Genomic DNA, 16,554 nt, shown 5'->3' on the forward strand with positions numbered 1-16,554 from the left:
AGTAAGGGGTACTAAGTGTTTTGTTTGTCATCCCATTGCTCAACATTTTGAAGTCTCCTTTTTACAGGATATACCAATTACGCTAATCCAGCGCGCAGTCGATACCGAACTGTATAGCTTGCTCATCTATGGACTACATGTTGACACGTTCTACACTATAGCGTACAGAGGGTGTCAGTGACAAATTATGCGTCCGAATTCCAAAGTGCATGTCAAAGGTTATGTAAGTCTTCAAGTATATTTGCAAACATAAATACATGACGCTTATTAGCTCGAATTACACCTTTTACAAAGCATTTGGATTTGATACGTGATTTGGTTTAAAAAAAAATCAAGTCACTATGTTTGCCAGGACAAAAACTGCAGGTAAAGCGTGCAAGTTGAACTAAAAATCCTGCGAGATTTTACGGGAATAGGCCTACAGTACATCTGGGCACCATAGATCCACAACGTGTGTCGTCCTGTCCTATTTTTTTAGCATTTAATTTGTGTCCTGACTGATGGGCTTATTCACATTAGGAACACACTCTCGTAAAAGTTGGTCTGGTTAAATTAAGGCTTGCGGTTTTGCCAATTGAGTGTGATCGGCCGGTTACACCTCTATGTTCCGACACCCCTATGTTCCGACTGCACATATTCCTATTCCTAACCCTAACCCTAACCGGGAGTAACACAATCTAGGTTGTCGGAACATAGGGGTGTCGGAACATAGAGCAGTCACCGATCGGCCGACTCAGGTTTGTGCACAAAACCCCCGGCGTAGAGGGGTTTGTGTATAATAGTTGCTGAACCACTTTTTACGAGAGTGTGCTAGAAATGGTATCGAGCGATGGTCGGATGGCTGAGCCTGCGTGCAGCCAAATTTACCAATGGCATTCCTACATTTTCTGGTGCAAATAGGACCCATTTTTCGACCGTAATTTTGTCAAATCTGCCCTTAGATAATAGCCCAAAGGCTATAGGGAGATGATCCTCGGCTATATTCGCACGATTCCACCGATTTTTAAACTAGACGGTCTCTTTTTTTACCAAAAAAAATGTGGGGGGTACTTTTTATGCAAATGACTCGCGTAGAAATTGTCTGAACCCTAATCAATCGCGAATTTATTGCGCCCGCTATCGGTCTAATTGCGCCATTCGGATATATCGTCTGTCTAGCCCCCACCCCCTCCCTCCCCCACCACCGCACAGGAAAACAAATTGAATACTTTTTAAAAACGTGCTCGTTTATTCAGAAATTTCATAAATCATAATATCCAAACTGATTGGATATTTGCAAACTGTCTTTCCCACTTGGAAAAATTATTTTTGAAAGCCCACTATACAAGCGAGATGACCACCGTACCGTGAGTCAGGGGCAATGAACTTAGTTCTGCGAAAGAAAAAGACACATAATACGATTTCACAAAATATTGGGGGGAAAATGCGAATTGACGACATAATAAAATCGTACTCTAACACTGCTTAATCGACTATTCATTTTGGGTAGCCAGTTAACCGCCGGCTCCACAAATTACGTTATTGTTGAGTCTGCCTTTTATTGTTGTTGAGTGATTGCATTTGAGAGAACCAAAAAAAGCAACATTTTACAAATAAATCTAACTAAAATATGGACAATTTTACCTGCAGGGTTATTTTTGACGAGCACGACAGTGAGTCTGTCATGGAAATAAAGGAAGAAAAGTTATAGTTTTAATATTTTTTTGGCAAAACAAATTAAAGCTCCTCGATAAAAACGTATCAGCTATTAACTGTTATTTTACATTCAGATGTTGTTTTTCAAAACTAAATTATTGTATATGGCCTTTCTCTGCTAATCCCCCTTCCGCCCACTTTGTTTTGAGTCACAGAAAAAAAAATGCAACTTGCCCGAAGCGGCTGCTTCCAAACAGGTGTCGTATAGTTTCCAGTCTCTGTGGGCTGACCCCATGAATCCATCAAGCCAGAGCTTGGGCGCGCTAAAATAATAATAATAATAATAATAATTACCGATAATGGGTCACTAGGGAGACCTTCCCTTAGACTTGTGCATAAATAATAGATAGCACTAAACAGCCGTCGGATATACAAACTATGAATGGGTGGAAAGGTTACTTTTGTGGTCTTCTGCATTATGAATGATGACGTATCCAACCTACTAGCGGCGTGTCGGGTCATGCCGCCGGCAGCACGCCCACCAATTCCATTATCACTTCCGCAAACATGTCTGTCTAGTTCCCAATGTTCCGACCTCAGTGGGATGCTTGAATACAGAAGGACAGCTAGGGACCAGCGGATATTGCTGTACGGTTATAAACACACAGCAGCATAATATACGTACCTGGCTCGGCAAAGGGACGAGCAAATCGGTGTGCTGTGGGCACGGAATATTCCCCGCCGGTCAGTTGAATATAGCCGAGGATTTGCCTCAAACGACCGTTTCGAGAGGTAGACCCCGCGTGGAGGGGAAGTGGCAACTACTACTCGAAAACGTAGCAATAGCAGAGGAGAAGGTAATTTCGACGGCCAAAATCATCCTTTGCGAATGTAAATAAATGTGTAATGTGCAGAGAAAAAAGACAGAAATTCAACTGATGTTAATATTTTGGTCTTGACCATCGTGCTGCTGTTTTTTGGCACAGGATAAATGTTAAAGGGACGTATTTTAGTGTGGAAGGCTAAAAGATATACGAGGCCGATGGCCGATGCGCTTCACTGGATGATATAAAAAAGAAATAATAATAATAAATAATTACCCTGGATTGGACATTTGGGAGACATCCCCATAGACTTGTGCACACAATTTTTCAAACTTAAATGTGCCCTAACCCAATATTCCCTTGTCCTTTTTCCACGAATTTCTGTATGTTTACTAATTAGACCACGAGCAACAAATATAACCTAATTGCGACATTAAAATTGTGCCAGTCTAAAGGGGGCTGTGACATTAGGGAGACATGAAAATGTCTCCGTAATGACCGATGTCTTCCATCGTGCGAAGAAATTACGATAACGTGTCTCCTTAATGATGGTACCTTTACACGTATAATGGAAAAGATAAGGCTTCCTTCCAGACTTCCGTTTTGGTGTTAAATTTGATTCCCTGGCTTCAAACGATCTGCTAAACTGCTAAAGATTGTTCATTTTTAGTTCCTTCTTTAATTTAAAAGTGAGCACTGGAGGAAAATTGCATGTAGGCCCATTCAAATAACTAGGAGTACCATTTAATAGAATGACGGTGAATTTACGTAATGTGTTTCATTGTTCCTGCTTTTGCACGATTTGTGGGGGTACTTTTTGGGGGGGGGGGGGGGGGGCGTGTGCATCCCTCTGAAAGCAGGGGTTTTTTTTGGGGGGGGGGGGGCTTTTGCACGATTTTTGGGGGTACTTTTTTTTTTGGGGGGGGGGTGTGTGCATCCCTCTGAAAGCAGGTTTTTTTTTGGGGGGGGGGCACAAACAGATCCGCGCCTTGCGAGCAGACCCTCTGCATGCCTGTCGGTATTATTTACATATTGTTATTCTCACCCCCCCTTTTATATCACCCCCCCCCCCCCCAATTATCTCCCACATACGCTGTCCTTTTCATATTTTTTTGTGCGATTGATCATGATTTTGTGGCGGGAACAGCATAATTTTATGCCGCGTAACTAAGTAGTAACTAATCCTAGGCCGATTTTTTTTCAATCGATGTCTCATTGAAAAGTAACTAACATTTCATTGTTACAAAAATAGCAATTTTGAAAAGGAATCTTTGGGGGGGGGGGGGGGGTGACACTCAAAAATAGCACGGGGAATGCAACTTTAAGGTCACGTGATGAAGATGCTGCTTCTGAAGGTCACGTTACATGAAAAAAATAAAACGGCGGAACGGTTTTCAAACTGGGGGGGGGGGGGGGCAACACCAAAAAGGGGGCACTTGCACAGCCGTGCAGAAATGTCGACACGTTTTTTTCGCCGGACACAAGGCCTCCGCAAAATCAAATAGTGGGGGGGGGGGGGGGGGGGGGCAGCCCCCGGTTCCACCGCCCCTGGTTTAGTTCATAGAGTAGTAACAATGCATAGGCCTATTTGTAAATGTTCCTGTCATTTTTCAGGTTCGGACAGATTAAGTTGCTGCAGTTTCTCCTGGGTGCTTCTGAGGAAAGATGGGCAGGCTTTCGACTACACGTAAAGGTATATAACCGACTAAAATTCCACAATTTCAGTTAAAGCATTATGATATATGGCACAGAATGCCAAGTCAGTGGCTTTTTAGTAAAGGGCGGGTGCATGCACACCGCGAACCCCCCCCCCCCCCAGAATTATAATAATCTTTGAAGGTAATGACAGATCCAGCGGATCAGGATAAAATTACTGTTCGGTGAGAAAAGCATTAGTTCCATATTTCAGACACATATTATTATCTTATTTTGTTATAAAACATTCTCCCAACACACTCAACGCACGCATCAACAAGATAACCAGCACTTATTCCCCCTCCTCAACTACGATTAGCAAGCAAAAACACAAGGTGGACTTCCTCCTACTTGATAACAATATCACCATCAGTGATGCGCAAGTACTTGATCATCGTACATGTGCAGTCATGCCATTTGCATTAATCCCATCGTTTATTGCATGTTTCAGGCCGACAAAGTATGATGGACAACGATGATGGTGACAGAAGAGACAAATCTCGAAAAGCTGTGAAGCGTTCATCGACGGGAGAACCAAAAGGCAAACCGTCTCCCGCGAAAACCAGTCCAAAAAGAAAGCGACAACTCTCACAAAGGGCAGCAAAGCTCCCCAAGACATCTCCCACAACCATGAAAAAGCCGCAGGCCACCTCTCCCGTGAAGACTCCCGCACGTGTGACAACCCGTCAGCTGAAGAAGAGTGTCGCTGTTACTCAAGGCAAGAAGAAACTCAATCATGGTCAGTACCTTCTCTCACGTTTTTACATGTCCAGCAATTATTAATTTAATACAAAATCATTTACCGAAAAAGGGGTCGGTGGAAATTCATCGGTAGACTAGTGTGGCAGGTAGGCCTCTTCAAAATCTCGTTTTAAAAAATTTCATTTCAGATAAGAAGCCAGTTCGTGTCACGAAGCCAAAGGGGAAAGCGACTACTTCTACCGCAAAAGGAAAACGGCAGATTCGAGACAGCAAGGGGACATCAAAAAAGAAAGGTGTAAAAGGGGCTAAAAAGAAGGGAACAACCGTGGTGAAGACAAAGGTAGCGACCACCGCAAAGGGGAGGATGAAGAAGCGTGCGACGGTGGCCAAGCCAAAAGGAGCGGCTATTGCAAAGGGTGGCAAAAAGAAAGGAAAAACAGTAGCTAAGACCAAGAAACTGACGGTCGCAAAAGGAGCAAAGAAGAAGGGTCAAACAGTGGTCAAGTCCAAGAAAGTGAACGTCGCAAAAGGAGCAAAGAAGAAGGGCCAAACAGTGGTCAAGCCCAAGAAAGTGACCGTCGCAAAAGGAGCAAAAAAGAAGGGTCAAACAGTGGTCAAGTCAAAGAAAGTGAGCGTCGCAAAAGGAGCAAAGAAGAAGGGCCAAACAGTGGTCAAGTCCAAGAAAGTGACCGTTGCAAAAGGAGCAAATAAGAAGGGCCAAACAGTGGTCAAGCCAAAGAAAGAGAGCGTCGCAAAAGGAGCAAAAAAGAAGGGCCAAACAGTGGTCCAGTCCAAGGGAGTGGCCGTCGACAAGGGGACTAAAAAGAAAGGGACTAAACAGAAGGAGACGACAGATGTTGAGACCAAGAAAGCCGGTGGCGTAAAGGAAACTAAAGGCAAAAAGAAGAGGGTGCCCAAACATCCCAACAGCAAGCTGACTCCGAATCTAGAGATCCAAGTAGTTGAAAAGGATCCTATGTTTGAAGTCAAGTATGTTGTTTCTTTTCCATCTGCACGGTTTTGAATTTAAGAAGTTGTTAATCCACGCCTGTAGATGTTTATCTACCGCTATTTTGTATACTTTGCAACTTTACTGTGCATGCTGTCAATATTACATTTGCGACGGGCTTCTGACATGGTGCTCGAACAAAGGCGAAAACTACAGATGAATTTAAAAGGAAATCCTAAATCATGTTGATTAGCTTCATTTTTTTTCACACTGTATTTTACGCAGGACTGAGACAGAGATTCCGAAAGTCTCGGACTATGTGGACTGTAAACGGGCCATTCGAGCCGTCTTGACTAAGGACAGCGCCCTCCTGAAGAAACTGATCAATAACACCAATGAGATACCCTCGTTGTTTGTTCCGAGAAGCGTGTGTCTGCAAGATGACGCCCTGGACTACGCAGTCAAGACGGAGAATCTCGATGCTATGAAACTGCTCTACGAAGAATACGTTTCCGGTAATCGGCGTCGGAAATCCATGTCGCAAGCCCTTATGCAACAGCAGGGAACAGGCAGGTAGTGTGAATTTTGGACAACACTTGATTTCTCCTTTTCTGTGCTTAAATTAAGAGTGCTTAGTCGTTGAAGCAAATGTGTATATTTGTTCAATTGAATTTTCATTCTGGAAGAGTTCACATCCGTCAAACAAAAAGCAACGAGAATGATCAGTTATCCCTGTATTAAAATGTTCTTACCAGAATGATGCTTTAATTTGGAAAAATGCCATTTTATTTTCGGTTTCGGTTTTTGAATTCTGTTGATCTCTTTATTTTTTTATTAGACCACATGCATTACACTGATATCGAGCGTTGTATTTTACACCACATTTTTAACTGTTGTTGGGTACTAATGATTGGTCTTTTTTATGGTTGTTACCACATCTAGTTATAATTACCGATCATTGGGACATGCTGTACAGGAAATCAACATTGGCAGGAAATGCAGAGAGGGCAACAACGCGTTCACTAAGGTACTGTACGCAATCCGTCATGTTATTTTCAGTGACCAGTACCTGTTTGCTGACGATTGTTTTATATACCGGCCCATAAACACCGTGGATGACTGCAGAGCTCTTCAGAACGATCTTGATACGCTGCACTCCTGGGCAGCCAAGTGGCTGATGAAGTTCAATTCAGACAAATGCCATTGTCACCCACGGTTAAAACAACAAGCCTACTCTCTCTGGTCAGGCCACATCTTGAATACTGCTCCACTGTGTGGAACCCACATCATCAAACCACTATCAACCAGGTCGAAGCCATCCAGAAGAGAGCAGCTAGATTTGTGCAGAATATCTACCAACGTACTGAGAGTGTGAGCGCAATGCTACAAAACCTGCAGTGGGCTTCACTCCAATCTAGAAGAGAAGCAGCCATCAAGATAATGCTATACAAAATATCCCATAACCTCATCGCATTTAACAAATATCAGTACCTGACCCCCAAAACAGATACCAGACTTCGAAACTACCATCCGGCAAGATACCAGCTTCTCACAACCCATTCCTCCAAGGACATCTACAAGTTCTCCTTGCAGTCCGGTTCTGGAATGCCCTTCCTGCAGACGTCATCACAGTTCTATCAGTGGACGTCTTCAGGGCACACATCTCTGCCAAGTAGCTCCAAGATTGGAGCTTTTTTACTCGCACTTAAATTTTTCTTCTGCACAAACTTCCCCCTGCTTCACATGCACCTTAAACTTCACCTCAGCGTTAACATCCAGAAGTGGACTTTGCTGAGTACCCGTGTAGATATAGATGTAGATGTAGATTTAGGAGGCCATAAGACCATCGTGCTGGCGGTGGTGTAGTAGGTTTCGTTAAAATCGCTCGATCATGCCGTTATTTCTGATTGTATTTTTTTCATTGCGCCTGTTATTTTTATGTCCCTTTTTACGTGATAATATATATTTTTTACCAGCTGGCATTTTCCCCCTTTTTCCTGTCGGTTTTGTTCTCCAGGATATTAATTTTTATCAGAACCCGTACTCCAACGAGCACGAACGTCTGGGAAAGTTCCTAACCATTGGACTGTCGCCACAGATGCTTAACCAGCTTGTGTTTCTTTTCGGAACAGAGAGACACAGAATGGTAAGTGACTTGTCTTGGATTATTAAGTGAAACAAGGAGGAACGTTCCTTTTCTACAATTTGATTTGAATGTGGAGTACTGTTGGAATAAGAAGCTCTTAACACTTGGAAGGACGCAAAATATCGAGTTTTTTTTTTTTAAATCCCCAATATTATATTTCTTCTTCTGAAGAGATTCTCCATCCATTGGTACAGATCGTTTGAGTCTCAAGGTAGTGGTGGTATGCCATTCCGGTGTTTTTTTTTTTTTGGGGGGGGGGGCACCCTGTACATGCATTTGAACAGTTCAGATGTCTGTTATGCTGTTACTTAATATGGACCAATCGTTTTAAGTCTGAATAACACCCAAGCACAAATGAATGGTAGTAATTATATAGAACGTTTGTGCCTGAAGTCTGACTTCGCAGGGAACATTTATCAAGCTGTGAGGGCAGGTCACCATCGGCTGGCTGGAGAGTTGATAAAGAAAACAAATGTTGGCGGAGGATATGGCTTCAACAAGCTCCACGAAGAAGTAAGTATAATCTCACACAGACAAGGACACATCAATTCTGTTGCACTTAAAATCAAATGTGTAGCGGGACAAACGTTTGAGATGGCTTACCTTTCTGTTACACGTACGGATCTGTTAACCGGAACCAATGGTTTGTCTACTGATAAAGATTACAGTTTGAAGTACAGTTATCCTATAGTAGAATAACGAAACAGTTCATGCAAAAAAAAAAACCCAAAAACAGTGGCCTATGAAAAATGTCGAGCATTTCTTGGACAAAATAATTTGTTCGAATAGTAAATAGGCCTACATTTTTACCGGAATTAACCAACAATGAGGCAACTTCTACCAAATTTTGGACATTGTCCAACAGTGTTTTACTCAGTTGTATTTTATAGAATGACAGAGATCGGTTTCAGGTCATTTGGCCTCTCTTTGCAACTCTTCCGTCTCTTGTATTATGTCCACACCGATTGTTTTTCTATTTGTTTTACGGCAGGTTCTGCTGGTCAGTAAACCGGAAAAGCTGACTCCATTCCGAAGTGTGTCAGTGCTCAAGAAACCCCACGGAAATGACAAGGTAATCGATGATTTAATTATGCCATGTATGGACTTATTGGTGCTAGAACTAAAAAGACCATTCCGTGATTTCCGTCTAAAACAACCAATCGCTCTTTGGGGTTCAGGAGTCCTTACTTATTTACAGTTTAAAGTATTTTATATTTTAATTATTGTATATTAATGTATTAAAATAGTTTCCATTTTGGTGAAGATTTACATGCGTACAGGATCTCCCGGTTATTTTAAAACATTTTTCATTTAAATTCACCTACTGTATAACATTCAGTGTCGTCCAAGAAAATACCTCACACGCTGATACAAAATCAATTTAGTCATTTACCATTCAGTTTCAAAGTTTTGTCATATGAGCATATTCGTCATTTCAAATTCGTCATTTCAAAATAGGAAAGGTTGCTTCGAACCAGTCAATTAACATCTTTGAATCTTGTGACTTCACAGATTACCCCTCTGCACTGTGCGGCCATCAACCCCAACCCTAAGATCCTGGCAAAGCTCCTATCCATCGTGCCCAATTACTTCGAACCTGACGATATTGGGTTTTTGCCGATTCACTACGCCGCAGCCTGTGAGGGAAGTGGTCCTCTAGAATTGCTGCTGAAAAAGTAAGACAAAATTCGTTTACGTTCATCTCATGCATCACATCCCCGGTATTGACTAAAGCTTTTGCTTGTGTTTTTTTTTACTAAAATCGAAACTTTGGTACCTCGATTTCTGTTACGACAATCGTCACTTATTTCTGTCACGGGCAGACTTTAAAACCGAAAACTAACGGAGCAAATAAAGGCAAAAATTTTAACAAACTGTACAGGGTGATTAAAAAAAAAGAAACCCAAATATCGGGACCATCGTTTTAGTGAAGTTCTGCATGTAGCACTTTCAAAATCTAGCATATATAAGCCTAATTCATAAGCTTGCTTGTAGTACAAGAATCATTTAAATCACTTATGTACTTGTCAAGTTACGGGATTTCAAACACAACCACCGTTTTAAAGTTCTGTCCTGGGATCACAAGAAGATGATCTGTGTTCTTTCAGCAAAATGAAAACAAATCACATGGATGTGTGTGAATTGTTTTCGTTTTGCTGAAAGAACGCACACCTTTTTTTGTGATCCGTGGACAGAACTATACAACGGTGGTTGTGTTTAAAATTCCGTAACTTGAAAAGTACATGCGTGATTTCAATGATTCTTGTACTAAAAGAAAGCTTATGAATCGGGCTTTCATATTCTAGATTTAGAAAGTGCTACATGCAGAACTTCACTAAAACAATAGTCCCCACATTTGGGTTTCGCTTTTTGTGGTAATAAAACATTCATTTTAATCAATTGTTAACTTTTTTTTTTCCAGAGGTGCGAAAGCTGACGAATTCCAGACGAAGACGATGGTGACCCCACTCATGATAGCTGCGAAGTATGGTCGAGCCCAAAACATCGAAACACTGATCAAGAATATAAAGTCCGGTGCGTCTAGGATTCAAAATACAATATGATGACGAGAGAAAACAATAAGAACATCAACAGTTCATAAATCATTCAATAAAGCAGAATGTTCGCATTTACAACTTCATATAACATAATGATAAAATGACGTATTGTAAACCATGGGTCGTGGATGCAGGGTCGTCGCCAGAGGGGTGGGTAAATGTTGGGAAGGGGGTGTGACACCCCCCAATCAAATTTTCTGTTAGCAAATCCATAATTGTTATCGGCACATTTGTAAAATTGAGGGCCTTTTTTATATTATTTTACTGTTGTCTGAAAATTTTGAAATCTGAGGACCTTTTTAAATATATTTTTGCCTGTCAAATATTTCGTTGGAAGTTTGTCGGCAAATTGTACTTTTCATACCTCTCATATTTTTTTCTGTAGAACAATTTTTGAATTGAGGATCCTTTTTGGGGGGCTTGTCGGATGTTTTGTTCGCAAATTTTATGTTCTAGCGACGCCTCTGCGTGAATGTTTCGCTGTAGACTTTAATGTAACAATAATAATTCAATTTGAAATCACCATTATTCTGAAAATCATGTCATTTAAATCGAACGTCATATACAACTATTGAGGTATTTGCAAGCACCGAACATAACAACTTCACATGCCTTAACCGTAGGTGCTGCCTCCTCTGAGGAAAACCCAGAAAAGATGGCGGTGGGACATAAGACCAAAAAAGGCCACTTTGCAATTCACTATGCAGCAGAAGGAGGGCACGTGGTATGTGATTAACGTATTTAAAATCTATACAATGAATAACAACATCGTTCTTCCGGGCTTTTTGTTATTGCGCCTTAATATTGGTATGCTTCGAATCAATGTCATCAATCATAGTCGAGTTGTGAGATTCTTTTGGATTTGACCATGCATACAAGTCGTCTGTACGTCAAACTGTCGTCACGTCTCGGTGAAATACCCAGTAATCTTATCACCAGCCCTTGCCTCGTTTGTTGAATGTTAAGGATTGTGTTCAGAGCTTGGTCAAGCATGGAGCTGCAGTTGAATCAATGGAGTCGGCTCTCAACAACAAGATCACACCGCTCATGATTGCCGCCGAGAGGGGCTACTTCCGGCTGGCAAAGGTCCTCATTGAGGAACTAGGAGCAGTAATCGAGAAAAGAGGTAAAAGCTCTCCGTGGTTTCAATAGGCCAAATTTGTTCGTTTCTGTTAAATATTTCCTAGGACTCTGAGACACGATTGTCAAAATGTCTGAGTGCAGCAGGTTGGTCCTATAAAGAGAAATGTCAAACACGGTTCATTTCAAACGAGATTATATCAAATATGTTAGTACACGAACCTGGGCTTCATTATGGCATAAAATAAAAACTAAATTGGTTAAAGAAACTTAATTGGATCATCCTACAGATAAGATCAAGCGTACATCGCTGATGCTCGCCTGCATGAACGGCCACTATCCAGTAGCTACTCTACTCCTAAGGAAAGGAGCTGACCCTAACGCCAAGGACTCGTCAGGAAACACTGCCGTTCACTATGCTGCTGCTTATGGCTGGTGGCATTGCCTCAAACTACTGCTCAAAGCTGGCGGGGACCCCAACATCCTCACCGACTGGAAGGTCTCAGTGTTCCTTTTAACCCTTTTAGACAAGGAATTTTAAGCTCTGGTCGAAGTGCAGAGACTGACCTACAGTCCAAATTTAACACATTCTATTCTCTGATTTGTGGTTCTGAAATGCATGAATATACACAGTGCACTGAATTTGAGTTGGAGACATAAAAAATGACCGAAATTTATTCTGGACATTGGTCATCACAATATGCTGACGCGATTGGTCATATATTTTTAATTTTTGTATTTAATAGATTTCGTGGAATTTATTTCTAGGTTCCCCCACTAGGTCTAGCCTACCTGAAGGGCCACTTTGGGTGCGTTGACCTTCTACTTAAGGAGCCGGGCGTGGATGTTAACTTCAGAGATGAAAATGGTGCCACCCTGCTGCTGATAACTTGTGCCCAATCCATGAGTGAAACCACAACGGAACAGTTGGAATATCTGATTAAGGCAGGAGCCGACGTACAGGCAGTAGACATAAATGGCAGAAATGCAGTAAGTGCAGATTTCTCTTCCCCGTATTATTTTGAATTCGCAGAGAGCCGCATGTTGATTATAATCTCGTATAGAAAGCCTCATGCGAGAAGATTGTTTTACATTTCGATTTTTTTTTATTGAAAGATCTGAAGTCCTTTTTGTTTTATAGTTCCGTTAACTTATGATCATGACCGATCTCAGAATGGATGTTGATTGTGGAGCAAGACATTCGATTGGCTTGTGATCGAAGGTTAAACTTAACGATGCATTCCAATCACACACATAATGGCAGTTGGTTGAATAAAGGTCTGAACAGGTGGACGTTGCCAACACAGAAAGGGTTGTGTGTGTGCAGTTGGAATGGCGAAGGTAACAACTCGTTAAAGCCGACTGATTTTCAGGATCAAGTGGCGCCTGAGCTACGACCGGTCGGGACATATCAGTCCCTTAGTTTTGTTTGTTACCAGAGTGTAACTGCGACGATATCAAGACGATTGGCATCAGTCGGAGTTTAACAAAAACAGCCGTAAGAGTAAACAAAATTCAACTTCTGTGCCGCGCGCGACGCAACGTCTTCCCAATAGGCGTGAGTCAATCGCTTACGCCCTATGCGAAGCTAAGTCGTCGATGATTTCATATTGTGAATCGTCGTCGCATCGTGGGTGACAAGGGCATGTATGCGGTTATTCTGTGTCGAGATGCCACTTGTTCAACGATAATAACACTATTTGTCAGTTTTGTGAGCTGAGCATGACATTAGTGCTTGATGCCGACGTTTCCGTCGCAGCGCGAGCAAATCGCAGGTCGACGAGGGCGGCTTTTAGTTTGCCTCTTGCCATTTCATACAATTAATAATGGCGAAACAAAGAACGCAGTGAGTACACAAGTCGTAATCCTCATCCTCCAGCCTGTGTTTAACTCAATTTTCAAATTTACACTTTCTAGCTCCACTTCATTGCGATTCTCAACCAGCAGTCTAACCGCTGGAGCTCGGTAAGTCTTGTTAAAATTTAAATAGTCTGTTTTCTGAAAATTGACAAATGAAATTGGAACGAAATTACTTGATAAGGAATTACCCTGCAAATACTTCCCGTAAAATGAGAGTGATCGATTTAAACCTACATATTTTGCTGTTAGTAGAAATTTCCTCAATGTTAGAATTATTATTCTCTTTAATAAAACCCCGAATCAGGCAGAGTGGGAGAAGTGCAAGCACCCATAGGTTGCTTTAAAGCAACCCCCACACACCTGAAGCGTCGGCGAAGAGACACAAAATTACATGCTTCATGCACTCAAGACAAGGTACAGAGTTAAAGGAGTACTCTTTGATTTTCAACCATTTTAGCCTGACCCTCTCCGATTAACGCTTGAAGTTGTTGCACTGTTAATTGACAAAGGCTGCGACCCTGCACACAGAGACAAGGAGGGGAAAACGCCTCTGTCCATTGCCTTGCAAAATGTAAGTAACCCTCAATAACTTTAAGAAAGTAACTAAAATATTCCATGTACCTTCTTTAAACTGTTAATTTTCACTGGTTTTTTTTCATTTTGCAAGAGCTTAGCAACGATAATTCACGAAATTTCAGGGATAAAATTCCTTTTGCAGAATGTTTCGATTTTCTTCGTTTCACGGCGGGTTTGAAAGAATGTTGTAAATATCGCCAAATACGTGTTCTTTTATATATGACTTGAAACTTTGCAAGGCGGATGAGACTCAATAGAGAAAATTTTGCGGGTAACACCATGTGGAAAGAAATCTCTTCTTGGAAGCAGTGTGGTTCTGAAAGAACCGGTTGGTTGAGTGCAGAACTCTACGTTTCGGACAGTGTCCGTCTTGTCTCTGTCTCACCCTGCTGAGAACGGACAGAGCACACTGTCCGAAACGTCGAGTGCTTCAATCAACCAACCGGTTGTTTTCAGAACCACACTTCTTCCAAGAAGAGATTTCACATGGTGTTCGCCGAGGAAAATCTCTATGTTACGTGTTCTTTTGTTATCAATACGAAACTATTTTTATTTCATTTTTAAAACACACACAGATAGGCCCTACATGGGTTTATTTTAACTTGCCTCAATGGGACAGAACACAAACTCTCAATTTGGTGAATTGTTATGACATTCAACATGGTCATGTTTATTTTCGTCTTGGTATCAGGGTCACTTTGAATACGTGTGGGAGTTTCTGGTTAAGGCTGCTGTTGTGCCATTAGATGCAGACCTGTCTGGTGACAACCCGTTACACTACATAGCCAAGAACTGTAGCCAATCGCGGGCTTCTATCATCCAGCTACTTGCGAGCGTGGTGAGCAATAAGAAGAATATTCTGTTACTCCTTATACATTAACCCAGTGTAATTAATCCACGATCCAAATGGGAAGCCGACATCAAAAACGAATTTGATATGTGCATGAATCATCAATGTGTGTTAAAACAGAGAACAATAACCCCGTCTTAAAGTTTTCAATGTGTGATACTAGGTTAATTTGTTTCACGTATGGGAGTGCTGTGTCCTCCCCATCAAGTCTCTTGCTGTGTTACTCTTTACCTCTGAAATGAATGCACAATGTAAGGAGACATACGCTACTCAGCTGAAATAATAAGCCATAATGAGCATTGGTACTTTGTGAGTATTTTTTTAGTTGAAGCAACAAAAGTGCTCGAAAACTTATGAAGGGATGCTTAAAAAGTAACCTGACGAAACATTTAGCTCAGTCATTGCTGAACGTTCCGAGAAAACAATATTCTAGGATCTCGATTTCCATTAAAACTTGCCGAATCATATTTTGAATTGCGCCCGAAATCAGCGTCCGGGACACGTTCTCATTTAGCCTGTTGCAGCTACGCGATGTATATATAGCTAGAACATTTTTAACAGTATTTTGAAATGCCACTTTTTGGATAGCTGCAAATGCTTCACTGTATTCCCTACGTTTAGGGAATAAAAGAAGAGGTCTGAATGTTTTTTTCCGAGGTAGACATCTTTTTAATAAAGCGTCTTGCCGTACAATATTTTCTTGGTGATGATGAATGTCTTAATTGGCTGCCCACAAAATCATTGTCTGTATTTTAAGGAGATAATACTCTGTCTGATTTTTAAAATTTTATTACAACGAATCTGTATCAAATAAGGTGGAGATTGGGAACAACCATTTAAAATGGTGGAACATCGTACTATTCTAAGAAACACCCACACGATAGCGTGTCGACTGAGCAGCTAATGTGCATGGTGATAGCACATGTATCATTCTGAACATTTCATCAACATTTCACTTCTTTTTTTCTCTGAAATCATCTGCTCTCAGGCAAAGGCTGTGAAATTGGACGAAGCCTGCAAGATGAAAGACCGACAAGGATGCACACCGTTCCTCAGATGCATCGTAGATAACAGAGGCGTAAGTGTCAGACTCGTTTCTTTCGGGTTTTTTTTACCCTTTACAAATCATTAGTAAGAGTAGAATAGTAGTGGACCATGTTTTTGTGCTCGCCCTCAAATGTGGGTAAATATAATTTACATGCCACGAGAACAGTGAAGCTTTTCCAGGATGAATGATTTGAAAGTGAAAATTTCTTTCAACAATTCTCTCTCAATGCAAAGTTTGTAATGAAACACTGAAAAAAAAATTCCATGCGAAGGGCAATATTTCAATAAACGATAATAAAACATCGGATAATAAGTCATCAGTCTGCGACAAATAGACAGAGATCATTATGGAATTCAATTATCAACAATCTTCTATTCTTTATTATTTAAAGTGTGTTTTTCCATCTTTTATTTATTATTATTTTTTTGTACAGCGCTCCTCATCTGAAGATGTGACTGCCATATTTGCGGTAAATACGAACTCTCACCTTCTGTGTGAATTTTGATTTTTTTTTTTTCGTGAAATTTGGAGCGCAGTAACTGCCAATCGTATTCGTCAAAAAGTAAAACTGTTCCTAATTTTAGTAGTTCCTCATTTACGAGTCGGCCATATTGAATTGAAAGTTAGGTAA

At 41.2% G+C, this 16,554-nt stretch overlaps 1 protein-coding gene across 1 annotated transcript in view; it reads left to right on the forward strand.

The window, feature by feature from the left end:
• Window positions 1-5,154: 5,154 nt before the first annotated feature.
• The window catches only part of LOC119741350 (poly [ADP-ribose] polymerase tankyrase-like), a 37,447-nt gene continuing 26,047 nt past the window's right edge, over window positions 5,155-16,554 (forward strand). The window contains exons 1-17 of the mRNA XM_038217100.1: window positions 5,155-5,846; window positions 6,091-6,378; window positions 6,748-6,832; window positions 7,823-7,951; window positions 8,345-8,464; window positions 8,943-9,023; window positions 9,464-9,627; window positions 10,374-10,486; window positions 11,133-11,233; window positions 11,476-11,635; window positions 11,880-12,088; window positions 12,358-12,579; window positions 13,507-13,554; window positions 13,907-14,020; window positions 14,717-14,863; window positions 15,864-15,953; window positions 16,357-16,392. Of these exons, the coding sequence (XP_038073028.1) occupies window positions 5,221-5,846; window positions 6,091-6,378; window positions 6,748-6,832; window positions 7,823-7,951; window positions 8,345-8,464; window positions 8,943-9,023; window positions 9,464-9,627; window positions 10,374-10,486; window positions 11,133-11,233; window positions 11,476-11,635; window positions 11,880-12,088; window positions 12,358-12,579; window positions 13,507-13,554; window positions 13,907-14,020; window positions 14,717-14,863; window positions 15,864-15,953; window positions 16,357-16,392 (2,733 nt within the window). The 5' untranslated portion in view covers window positions 5,155-5,220. The remainder of the gene's footprint in view (window positions 5,847-6,090; window positions 6,379-6,747; window positions 6,833-7,822; window positions 7,952-8,344; window positions 8,465-8,942; window positions 9,024-9,463; window positions 9,628-10,373; window positions 10,487-11,132; window positions 11,234-11,475; window positions 11,636-11,879; window positions 12,089-12,357; window positions 12,580-13,506; window positions 13,555-13,906; window positions 14,021-14,716; window positions 14,864-15,863; window positions 15,954-16,356; window positions 16,393-16,554) is intronic.

The sequence above is a fragment of the Patiria miniata genome, unplaced genomic scaffold (assembly GCF_015706575.1).
Source record: "Patiria miniata isolate m_02_andy unplaced genomic scaffold, ASM1570657v1 HiC_scaffold_5, whole genome shotgun sequence".
Classification (NCBI taxonomy): Eukaryota; Metazoa; Echinodermata; class Asteroidea; order Valvatida; family Asterinidae; genus Patiria; species Patiria miniata.